The sequence below is a fragment of the Brienomyrus brachyistius genome, unplaced genomic scaffold (assembly GCF_023856365.1).
Source record: "Brienomyrus brachyistius isolate T26 unplaced genomic scaffold, BBRACH_0.4 scaffold35, whole genome shotgun sequence".
In the NCBI taxonomy this organism is placed as follows: domain Eukaryota; kingdom Metazoa; phylum Chordata; class Actinopteri; order Osteoglossiformes; family Mormyridae; genus Brienomyrus; species Brienomyrus brachyistius.
This window is the reverse complement of record NW_026042310.1, coordinates 1,238,543-1,250,940: the sequence shown is the minus strand read 5'-3', so window position 1 is coordinate 1,250,940 and position 12,398 is coordinate 1,238,543. Positions and strand designations below refer to the sequence as shown.

Here is a 12,398-nt window from a genome sequence, read left to right as displayed (position 1 = left end):
GAGCTATAAACATTTGGTAGAACGGCAACTTCCATTGACTAAATTAATACGGTTTGGTCGCTTTAGCCTGGAACGCCTGTCTAGAACCCCCCCTAAAATCAGTATGGCGCCCCCTAACCCAGAAATGGGCAACCTCAAACTACACCACCCTCCTGGCATGAGGGCACCGGCCCCGAGTTCATCCGGGAGCATTGCCCTTTCCCGTTTTGGCAGTTTTCCCGATCTTCCCGGGGCCGGAGCGTGTCTGCCGTCACTGGGCCGTTGTGCCAGAACAGATCGCCGTTTGAACTCGGTCCATAAAAGATTTACGGCGAACTGGGAATGTGAAACACGATTCTTATTCTGGGTGCCTTCAGACAATGAAAAAAGGGTGGCTGATGTATGTCGGTCTCAAGGGTCCACTGGATGTAAGAGACCCCCCACAGTGGCCGGAAACGATGACAAAATAACCCAGTGAGGGTCTGCAGAAAGACACCTTGTCTGCTTCGATCTATAGATGAAATAAAAGCTTGTACTGACATAACAAGCAGCATGTCGATATAAACAGCTAACGGTACCCCACCCTAGGCATTTTTAACCAATCACATAGTGGCTTGCCAGGAACAGGGTTCCCTTGACAACGTGCTGAAAGTGGAGCGCCCATTTTAGCCCCGATGGACGGCCTCGTACCTGGCCCTAACAGCTCCCCCCCCGTACGCAACCCCCCGCTATCCATTACACACGGGACCCAACCGCTGCCGCATATTGGCTAAAGCGAGGCTCGCGGATGGTTCCAGAACGTTCCCCGAGATCACACCAATTCGGGATGATCCCCTTCCTGCCATGTTGCTCACCCGTACCCAGGTGAGGGGGATGTGAACGGCTCGAATTTGGAGAGGAGACGCTTGAGATATGAGAAATCAAGACGGCGTGACGGCTAACGCTGCGCAACTCAGGCCGAGATGCCGAAATATGGCTGCGCCTCTCAAAGTGGTGACTGACGGCCGAGGGTTTACCGCGGAGAAGGCCACCGTAAAACATCGGGACACTGGGTCAGCACCGGGCCAGCTGTGGATCGGGTATTTAATGGACATTCCGTCATAGTGGGGTGAGGCCGGCAGCCTTCCAGAACCTTCCGACACGAATCACGGCCCTGGATACCTACTGGAGCCTAAGCGTAGGGCCTCACCAGGGGGCCTGCTAGGAATCCAGAGTTTTGCACTTCAATAATTGATCCGAGCATAGCGTGAGTATCTGAGCTCACCTGCCGAAAGCGAACACCGCAACCACAGCCATGTCACAGTGGGAGCGGCATCAATATTTACATCCCGCGGATCATTTTTTCATGCCCTTGCCCTGTGGGGGATGGGGGTGGAGGGGGACTTGTACTAACTGGCGTTTGTTTTTAAGGGGGAGATTTTGTATAAGGAAAATTCGCCATCAGAAAGCAGAGGGCCTTTGGATCACCGCATATCCCGGAAAGCTGGAGGGGGAGAGATTTATACGCGCCGTAAACGCCGCTCGCCGGAACCCGAGCTGCGGCAGATCCACATACACCGGCGCGATATGAAGTTCTCGGAGCCTTAATTGCTCCGTAAATATTGCGCGTCGTAATTACATTCCAGGTCACTGAGCATAAAATAAAGACGCACATCACGGTTGATACGTTTCCAGCAGACGAACGAAGCAGACAGGCACGTTTCTGCTGCTGGGATCCAAGGGGCCGGGCGACTCTCGACGGCCGGGGGGGGGGGGGGGGGATTTAAATCCGGAACCATCCATCTGTAATGTGATGAGTCAGAATCTGCTCTCCCGGGCAGAAAAGCGAGACGTTTTTCTGTAATTCTGTCCTTTCCGTGAACCCTCGGCACTGCCAGGAATGTCGTCTGCGAGCGGGAACCACTGAAAACAATCGGGCGGGGGCCGGGGGGGGGGGGGGGGGGGCACCCATATGGGGGACACATGAATTGAAATCCAGTTGTATGGCATTTAATCCACCCACCGCCCTTTCACCCGCAGGCGAGGTTTCCTCTCAGACCCTGGGGGGGGGGGGGTTAGGAGTTTAGGGCTTTCAGGTGGGGTGGGGACACACCCGGAGCCAAAACAAACTTGCTGACACACTCACTCCTGCATGTCGGACGTGGGCTCCACAGGGTCATGGGGAGGGGGGTTGCTTTTACGACCACCCTGATGGAAAGTCCTCCGAAGTGTGGGCTGGAGGGTGGACTTTCGGATTTGGGCCCCCCCCACAGTTCCCAGTCCCAAATCCCAGGAATGACCCATTTCCATGACGTCATTTCCACTGCAAAAAAGGACATGCAGTACCACTGCACAAGGCACAAAAACAGCCGTGATGCATAGAGGGGTGGGTTTGCCGTTTGTCAGGCCCCCAAAAAGTAAAAAAAAAAAAAAAAAAAAAAAAAAAACACTTCTGTGCCCCTCTAGTGTAGTGACACTTTCTTTCCAACAAGGACCCACGTCACGAAATGTGTGGTTTGAGTGGTGTGTAGACAACACCACTGGATGCAGACCACCGCCCTTCTGGGGTAGGTGCTAACTACGATAAGATGCGTAGAAAGTGTAGCCGGACGTCAAATGAACAGGCATCCTGGAGATTATCGAGAACGAGCAGAAGTGTAGCGGGCCGCCGTCCTAAGCCGCGCTAATCCTCCGCCATGTATCCCAACGTCCTTCCACTGAGCCAAAGGCAAAAAAAAAAAAAATTAAAGGCAAACCATTGCCCAGCGCTAAGACCACCAGCCAATCATGGCCTCAAACTCTCTGCCAGGGGTTCCTCTGTCCTCCTGATCGCCAAGCCTGGTCCCCCCCCCCCACCGCTTGGGGATGCAGAGGTGGTGGGTAGAATGGGGCACAGACACAACATTGCAGGCATTGGCGTAATCCACGGGAAACGCTTCCCAACTGGGAGAAAATGCAAATGTGGGATTTGGATAAAAAAAAAGAGAGAGAGAGAGAAGCGAAAGACATCTGAGGCCAGCAGACGAGTGCGGCATTTGGTCCTCTTTCCGAGAGAGGATGGAAATTAACTTTAAGACGCCGTTTAAGCCCCCGCGGCACACCTAGAAAGTTCCGCCACTTAATTTTAATTGCAGGACTTAATCAAATTGTAAACGGGAGCTAAGTGGCAGCCAAGGGGGCCCATAGCCACAGTGAAAAGCGCACTTCGAAACAGGAGGGTGTCCGTCCGCATCGAGTCTCTGACCTCCCTCAGAGCCCAGAATAAGAGGTGCCTTGTAGGCATCGATCTGCCCCCTACAGGTCAGGCGTAATTCAGCGGTATCGCCGCCCCAAAGCAGCCCAGGGGAGCAGGCAAGTTCCAGCATTACTCTGCTTCAGTAATTAATAGCCTGTTTGGAGGTTGACCGGGCAGCTTGGGGGGGGGGGGGGGGGGGGGGGGTGCATAATCATTTTATGGGACACGCTGAGCCGGAATTGCCCTGGAGGAAAACCAAAACACAGCCTCGCTTTTGGGTAATACAAACTCCGGATGACGTGCGCGCGCGTGTGTGTGTGTGTGTAAAATCACCAAGGCCTCTCACGCATTCATGGGAGTACTCGCTCTCATTAACAAACATCTCTCCCTGCATATTTTTGCATTTTTATTTATTTAGCCGACACTTTTATCTGAAGTGAAGTGTATTTTTTCTTGGAGAAAGCTGGGGCTTAAAGGCCTTGTTCTGGGGGCCCGTCGGTGATGTTCCCTTAGCCCACCTTAGGATTTGAGACTGTGAGATTTCTGGTAACAACCTACTAATTCATCCGTCCATCTCCAGTGACCGCTCATAGAGGGTTGGAGGTCAGCACCCAGGAGTACCGCATTTCCCAGAGGCAGCCTGAGGGACCGCATTTCCCAGAGGCAGCCTGTGGGACCGCATTTCCCAGAGGCAGCCTGTGGGACCGCATTTCCCAGAGGCAGCCTGTGGGACCGCATTTCCCAGAGGCAGCCTGGGGAACCGCATTTCCCAGAAGCAGCAGGGGGGGGGATGGTGTTTCCCAGAGTCACCTAGTCGGACTGCATTTCCCAGAAGCAAATGGTGGAACGGCAATTCCCAGAAGCACCTGGTGGGACGGCGTTTGCCTGACTCACCCTCTCCAGGTCTTGCCGCAGGTGTGTGAAGAGCTTGAGGCGGCGGTAGAGCACGTCCTGCTCCTGCTGGGCCAGGTCGTCCACCTCGTCCTTCTTGAGGGCCAGCAGAGGCCGGTTGAATCCGGCCCGGCGCCGCAGCTTCCAGTACTGGTAGAGGAAGTCGACGTGGGTGTGCGGCAGCCGCAGGCCTTCAGCCACGTCGGCCGGCTCCACCAGTCGGTAGAACTCGTCCTCCAGCTCCTGCAACTTGCGCTTGCGCTGGCCAGCTGTCTCGGGCTCTGCCTGCTCCGCCCGGTCCGGCCGGCCGCCCTGGAGGGCACTGTGCTCGGCACAGTACGACTTGAAGCGCACCTCGTCGTTCTCCGCCAGGATGGTGCGCATCTCCAGCCCGCAGTCGAAGGCGCACGTCACGTGGAAGGCCACAACGCAAGTGGGCATGGAGCACTGCGGCAGACATAGCGGTAATTCATTAATTGGTTGCAATGCAGTCAGTGATCGATAACCATCAATCCAATGGCAAACTGCTTATCCTTCCCAGGGTCAGTAGGGGGCGCTGTAGCCTATCCTACGTACACCCTGGACGAGATGCCAATGAATCACATGTCACAATTCAGACAGTGGCAGTGTTTACCGCCACTCAAACCACAAAAACCCCAGCAGTTTGGCACCCCCCCCCCATTGAGACCAAAAACATTCATTACACTAATGGGTTTAGGGGGCCTTGATGTGACTTCTTGTCCCCAGAAACAATCCTGGATACATACCCAGTCAAAAAACGTATGTATAAAAGTGTGTGTGCATCTATATATATATATAAAAAAAACATACGCACAGTGTACGTGTCAGCATATTACACTGGCATATATTTATCTATCTGGCAGACGCTTCTGTCCAAAGCGACATAAAACGAAACAAGACAAAACAGAATGAGCACGCAGCTGACAAGGTGCTCCGTTACGCGGATAAAACGCCGCGACTCCTCAACCGCCGGCATCTTCCCACCATTCCGCTCCGCAAGTGCGCGGACCCCACTCCATATTTGAGATTCCCTTCCGAACTGCGATTCTCCCACATGCAGCGCTGTGCAGAAGACCTGGGCAGCCAAAGGATGATGTTTAAATGATCTTCATGGTCAAGTGTAAAAGCAGTACATCGTGTCTGTCAAAGTGTCTCAAAGTGCTCACTACTAGCAGAAGATGCAGGACGCTTGGGAGCCACCGTAGGGCTTAAAACGAAACGAAAACGAAACGAAAACGAAATGGATCATAAGCAAGGTACGTGATACACAGAACAAAATCACAGAGGCACGATAGCTGAACTGCGATATAGCGGGGGATAACTAATTAATTTAAGTGAGCTGGTGCTGAAATTTAAAATACATACATAGAATGGCTGGGGTGCCCCTGATTATCTAGCCATCCAACAAGACACCAGTAACTTTTTCGAAAACAGAAGAAATTTTTACTAGTTTTTATTGTGTCACTCAATCTACATATGCACTAATTGTGTTTTTATTCTGAGCAAAATGCACTTACTACCCAGACAAACGACTTTAAACATGTCTTGTGGCTGCCTAAGACTTTTTTTTTTTAACAGTGCCGTATTCGATTCAGTAACAGGCATGCCACGAATAAAGAAAAATAAAATTTGCGAAGGGGCCCGTTGACCCCTCTGTGGCCCCCTCACCCCCAATTCTGCATTCCCTATCGCTCCACCGGTGGATGTACTACACTGACAGCCAGAAGCAGGCCTGCAAGACCAGAAGAACAGGGATAAAATGACTCTTAAGTGTGAGCATTCAGAGGATCACATCTGATTAGACACCGAGACAGAAAGAGACGCTTTTATCGGCAGCTGGGACTGACCATTTAACGATCGGGCTAAATTTATCTGTCAGACACGTCCTCCCCGCTGGCCATCTGACCGTTCCGAGAGGCGGTACGGCAAACGGCTCACGGCCCACGCACATCCTCCTCCTCCCATAGGGTGATTCATGGCTATGTTGTTTTTTTTTTTTTTTTGTTAATTTAAACTCCCTTAAGCTGTAATTGGTGACTGTCGGCTTTGCTCCGGGTGGGATGGCAAACGGATCCGTGAGGATGGATGGGGGTGAGAAGAGGGAGTGGGGGGCAGATTAACAGAAGTGGCGGGCATGGGGAAGGAAACAAAACGAGGTGAGTAAGTGAAAAAACAAATATTTATAGGAAGTGTCATCGCTAACCGCAGGGTTAGCTGTCAGGGACCTATCGCGTTTACAGGGGGCCCAATCTTTGCCCTTCCATGAAATCCATGACCCCTCCCCCCCCGGCTCCCTGCCCTGAAGGATTCACACCCCCACTCAGAGTGACACATTGCCCTGATTTCCCCAGTGACTAATATATCCATCCACAGGGTGTCTTAAAGACCCTCTGAAACAAACAAGATCTGTTCTGCTGTTGACGCTCTCTCTCAGCCAATCAGAAGCCTCTTCCTTCCGTGTCGAGGATGTCACTGGGGCTTCGGGGCAGATCGGATATCGCCGGTTTAACTACAGCGGCGGTTTCCCTCATTACCCCGTGGATCTACGAATCACCACGCTGGACGGAGGCTTGAACTCCGGCGAGCGTCGGAGACAGTCCCGACCGCTCGTTAAAACCCCCGCGCTTCTGCCTGCACAAGGTTTCTAGGCTGCTGGCCTGTCTGCTACGGGAGCGTTTCGGGACCGAACAGAGAAACAGAGGATAGAAAGACAGCAAGGGAGACGGCTGGATAAGTGGCAGGCTCCGGATTGGCCGACGCCAGCAGCCACACAGGGGAGAAGCGACGCCCACCAAATCCTGCCACACCGCGGTAGGAGGAAATGTCGCCATGGATATTTCAGCACACCGCTCTGACTCAGCCTCAGCCTTGGCTACAGACAGCGGAGGCCGACTCTCCCAATGGCTGGGATGAACAAGCACTGGTGACAAACACCCAGTGGCTTTTTGGTTTTGTCGAATATGTACGGGGTTTAATGTGGTTAACGTTTGGATTGCCAAATCAATGTGTTTATTGGTTACTGCTGTCCAGTAACTGTGATGAGGGTGTGAGTGCAGTCATGTGACCAACATATAATGACTCCCAACTGGCAATTTTAAGTCAAACCAGACCAGCTGGGAGAATTGAGGGGGCGGGCCTACCTGTATGCAGGTGCCGGTGTGCTCTCGACACAGGCTGCAGGACAGCGCCCAGCGGCTCTGGGGGATGTGGGACACCTTGGTGATGGGCTCCATCTTTTCGGGGCAGCCGATGCTTACCTGCACGGAGCACAGGACACGTGACTGAGGCGTTCGTGCCACGGGGCCAGACCTAACCCTCGTAGGAAGACTCAGAACTCAAAAACACCGAAGGACATTCCACTTCCGCTTTTTCTGTTCACCCCCACAGTGACGCGAGTAAGCAACACCCACCCCCAAAACCCATGCCCGCATCTCACTCATTACTCTTTCAGATCCAGTTTGTTCTCACAGGAACAGAGCTTTGGGTTTAAGGTCACGGGCAATGCCGCTGACACCTCGACCCAGGAGACAGATTTACCGTTTCGTACAGACAGGCATGTTTGCTAGAGCAAACCTTCACATCGTCCTTCAAAAGAAAACCAACCCAGGCACTTGATGAGAACATCTGCGGTCGCCCTACACTGGACCTGATCCAAAACCCGAAACGGAACTCATGTCCTACTACTAGCCATGACACATGAGCCAGCAGCCGTACACGGCCAATCAAAATGCCTGTGACATCATAAGGTTATTGATTAACTCTTGCTAGCCTGCTCTGCTGTGCCATGATGCTTGTTTGTGCTAATGGGGCAGCCTGGCGTGTTCCCAGCAAGGCGCCACCAGGGGGAGCCTCACCTCTGGGATCCATAAGGCACAGCTGACGTGCACCCACTTGGTACCGCTGCGGGTGGGCTTCAGTGCCCCCCCCCTCTTGGGGCACAACAGGCATTTGGGCTGGACCCCCAGGGCGCAGGTTCGGCACAGCCAGCTCCCTCGGGGAACCTTCAGGATGCCGTAACAGGCCTGGGGGAGGGAAGAAGAGCCAGGTTCGAATCCCCTGAGCCCAGCACTGAGAAAACGCCAACCCCTAAATCCCCCCCCCCCCCAGTCACCCCCGTGACCAACTTGCCTGGTGCACGCAGACGTTACACTTGTCACAGAAGACCATCTCGTTGCCGTCCTCGCCCTCGGGTGAGCGGCACACGTCACACACCACGTCCTCGTCATACTCGATGCCTAGGCCTCCTCCGCCGCGATGGCTAAACGCATGTTCTCTTCACACCTCCGCTCCAGCTCCACTATCACTCGCTCCATCGTCGGCTCATCCAGCTCCGGCAGGGCTGCCAAAGGAGGCGGGGCCAATTAGGCCGGCTCACTTGTGTGACAGGCCCCGCCCACTACATTCCATTGCACCTAAAATGCTCCTCATTCATGGAGGGATTCATTCGCTCAAAAGCCATGGAGCTAAAGTCAGTTACCAATCACCCAACATTTTTAAACCATAAGGTCATAAAGGTTCATTTAGATATTTTTCTAGCAATGGTGGGGCCTACAAAGTGTCAGTGTTCTTCTGGAAATTGTCATATGACCAAGTTTTACTTAGGAGCGTATACAGGGGCGGAGCTACAGTGGCACCAGCTGAAAGCTGATTGGCCCCCAGAGCTGTCACTCAGGGATTCAAAACACATTATTGACTAATGATAAGGTTGGCCCCTCTGTAGGTCTTATTGCCCCTCTTATGCACCCCCACCTTAAAAAAAAAAACCTTGAATTGCTTCCAGTTTCGTCCAATTAGCTGACTTTTCCTCATTTTATTTCCTTATTTTAGTATCGCTTAACGTCTGCCACATGACCCGTAGGAACCCACCAAGCCGCACAGACAACACAGGCGTCAGCTAAACTGCAAACGAAGCTGAAGACTGACCTACCCATCAAGCAGAACCTGGAGCCCTGACACCCATGCGATTTACTGGGTCAGACAGGTCCACGTAACCTGCTAACTGTGATCCGCTGTGTTTGTATAAGTGTGTGTTTGTAGGGGAAAACACCAATGATCAGTAGGCAAGGCGTAAGTCCCCCCCGTCAGTATTTATTCAGTAGATTACGACTATTAACACAAAAGAGATTATTTTCCAATTCAATGGCAAAATTCCTAAGTCAATATTTGAGGCAGTACTCACTGATCTTTTAATGGCAGGGAAATCAACAGTTGTCTAGGGAACACAGATTAATGAATTTTTAACTATTGAATCAAAAGGCGGAAAGGAGAATATTTCCTATTAGCATATGGAGTTGAGGGGGATCTAGAGTCAATATGGAGGAAATATTCCCCCTCCCCGCCCCCAAGTCAATGGTATGTTCCAGTGTATACTGATACAAGTGTTTGAAAGAGCCCAGTTCAACAAAACGGAAGGTAACAAAAGTATATAACTGGAGGGGTGCTCAATAGTGGTGAGGGATTGTAGGAAAGGGCTAGGCTTTTAAACTGGGCCATCCATCATGTCACACGAAAATGAAAAATATCTTACCCATTTCCCTGAACTCAGAGTTGACCATTTCCAACCAGAACACATCCAGGTCGTCCAGGTCGTACGGACTCAGGGGCTTGGCCGGGGTCCCAGCGCACCCCTGCTCCCCCTCAGTGGGCACTGTGCCCCGATTGAGCTCTGGCACCAGCCTGCATTTATGGGACACAGGCGAGAAGGCGGCAGTCAGCATCACGCGGGTAAACGAGGCGTCTATGCCCCGTGGTCACAGCGACCCCCTCCACCCCTCATGCACACTCCTCCCCGTCCGACAGGCCAAGGTGGGGGAGGCTGTAACCATGGCGACATGTTAAACCACACGCCGCGTGTCGTCACTCTTGGCCAGACAGGAGATCATCAGAAATCATGGCACCCAGGCCCGATTTCACTGAACAGCAGTGGCCCAGTTCTCCGCGAGTTCGACTGAAGCCGAGGGAAGCCTGTCGCTCGGTGCTCAGACACGACCTTTGGGAAGCGAAGGCTAACTCCGCCCCTCCCACCCCTTTGAATTTTCCGCACGTCCTCCGTTTGCGCCGGCGTCCGATGCAAAATAGCCGTACAAAATTGGCATCCAGCCGACATAATCGGCCAGCACCTGCATGCAGGGAATCCTGGGAGACGGTAACCGAACCGCGACGGGCGTCTGCTGGGCAGCTAACAGGGGCTCTTCACGCCACAGGATGCTCCAGTTCTCCGGGGAGGCCGATGACTCGGGATCCCCTGGGTGTTACAAGCGGACCGCCAGCACAAAGCAGAACCACGAGGGGCTTACAAGAGAAAACCAGGATAATGCAGCCTGTTGGGACACGGCGGAAAGATCCGGCGGCGTTTAGGCGACACGGTGCTAAATGAGCGTTTGGTTCCGCTCCCCCCCCACAGAGTCGCCCCGCCGTTCGTTAGGTCAGGATCCTACACATTTATAGCCGGGAAAAGCGAATTCTGGCTAGATACTGAATCTCAGAATAGCAAATTATGGACAAATAGTGCTCAAGACGGTGTGAGGGGGTGGCGGGGGGGGGGGCTGAAATTAGGGCAGCGGTGCTTAATCGGCACTGTCTAGGCCTAATGGGAGCGACGGGGCTGCTTTTTATGCCTAGAGTGGGTGTGTGTGTGTGTGTGTGTGTGTGTGTGTCTGGCGTCACATACAGTTCATTCAGCCAGAGCATTCTGACACACTGGGCCATCGAGGATATATGCGAGTCTTTAGGCCACTCAGTGAAAACTCCCCAAATACATCCACTCACACGGACCACGCCCCCTCACCGCTGGCCACGCCCACTAACAGTCATACCCCAATCACACCTGACCACACCCACTAACACACAGCCACACCCATTCGCCTCTGGCCACACCCACTAACACACAGCCACACCCATTCGCCTCTGGCCACACCCACTAACACACAGCCACACCCATTCACATCTGGCCACACCTACTAACACAGCCACACCCATTCGCCTCTGGCCACACCCACTAACACACAGCCACACCCATTCGCCTCTGGCCACACCCACTAACACACAGCCACACCCATTCACCTCTGGCCACACCCACTAACACACAGCCACACCCATTCCTGTCCAGCAATTTTCAGTCACACCAGACTCTCATACCACCCCCTGCAGTAAGCAGGAGAGAAAACAGGTCACCTGAAGTTTGACTCGCATGCTGTCGTCGTGGGGGGGGGGGGGGTACATATGTATTTTGAAAAATAAAACATCCCTTACTGCAACTGAAATGCACAGCATGTTGAGTCCATGCTTTTTGGCATTTATGACAACCTTTCCAACCGCAACCTTTCAACTCACCCGCCAATGTGGCAGAGACCGCCTTAAGCGTCTCCATGGCGACGTGACCTCACAAGTCTCCTCCGAAATTATCCAAGTCAGCAGATTCCACCCATTCCGTCAGCCGACAAACAGCAAACATGGAAGGCCAGGGGAATTCCACCGGAGAATTTTCCCGTCCGCTGGCCTGCTGCGACCCATTCCGGCTCTTCCAAGCTCCCGGCAGATAGGAAGCCGGGCGCAAAAGTGCCACGTCCTGCCAAGGGCGGAGGCCTGGGTTCCACGACCCGGACAACTCACATCCCCCAGCTAAACCATGAAAGCAAGCACCCATTTTAAATGGGGGGGGTGGGGCGATGTGTCGGTTAGGAGGCTGGTCTGAGTGGAAGGTTGCTGGTACGAATCCCACAGTTGGAAGAATGATTTTGCCGTTGGGCCCTTGAGCAAGACCCCTAACTGGTACAGGGTTAGGGTTAGGGTATGACCCTGCCTTTTAAAAAAAAAAAAAAAAAAAAAAAAAAAAAACTTACGTCGCTTCTGGATGCTAAATAAAATGAAAATGTGAATAAAAACCACTGGTGTGCAAAGACTCCACCTAAACCGATAGGGCATGTAAAACAGCCTGACAGGATGTGCGTGTTGTGAAATTCAAAACAACCCCCCACCTAAGAAACACCCGGTATTCATCACATGTGAAGAGGGCGGGGGTGCGGGGGGGGGGGGGGGGATCTGGTCCAATCAGGGTGTGAAGCCACAATCTCATGCCTGAGGAGCAAAACTTCACACCTTCCAGGAAAATAAATCAGCCGCTCCGATACACAAACCCGGAAGGTTCGGACAGGCTGGGGGGTGTCGGCTGGGGAGGGAAAGAGTGGGACATGAATATAAAGACTGACCGCATCAGAGAAAACGTGAAGCAAGAAATGAAGCTCATCTGTTTATCTTTATCATCCAAACATTTAAGGTTTCCTGGGGGGGAGGG

General features: G+C 52.9%; 1 protein-coding gene across 1 annotated transcript in view; it reads right to left on the bottom strand.

The window, feature by feature from the left end:
* LOC125721813 (protein Jade-1-like) overlaps positions 1 to 12,398 on the bottom strand; it is a 38,711-nt gene that overhangs the window by 10,205 nt on the left and 16,108 nt on the right. Inside the window, 6 exon segments of the mRNA XM_048997915.1 lie at positions 4,088 to 4,531; positions 7,246 to 7,362; positions 7,960 to 8,127; positions 8,234 to 8,349; positions 8,352 to 8,444; positions 9,633 to 9,781. Of these exon segments, the coding sequence (XP_048853872.1) occupies positions 4,088 to 4,531; positions 7,246 to 7,362; positions 7,960 to 8,127; positions 8,234 to 8,349; positions 8,352 to 8,444; positions 9,633 to 9,781 (1,087 nt within the window).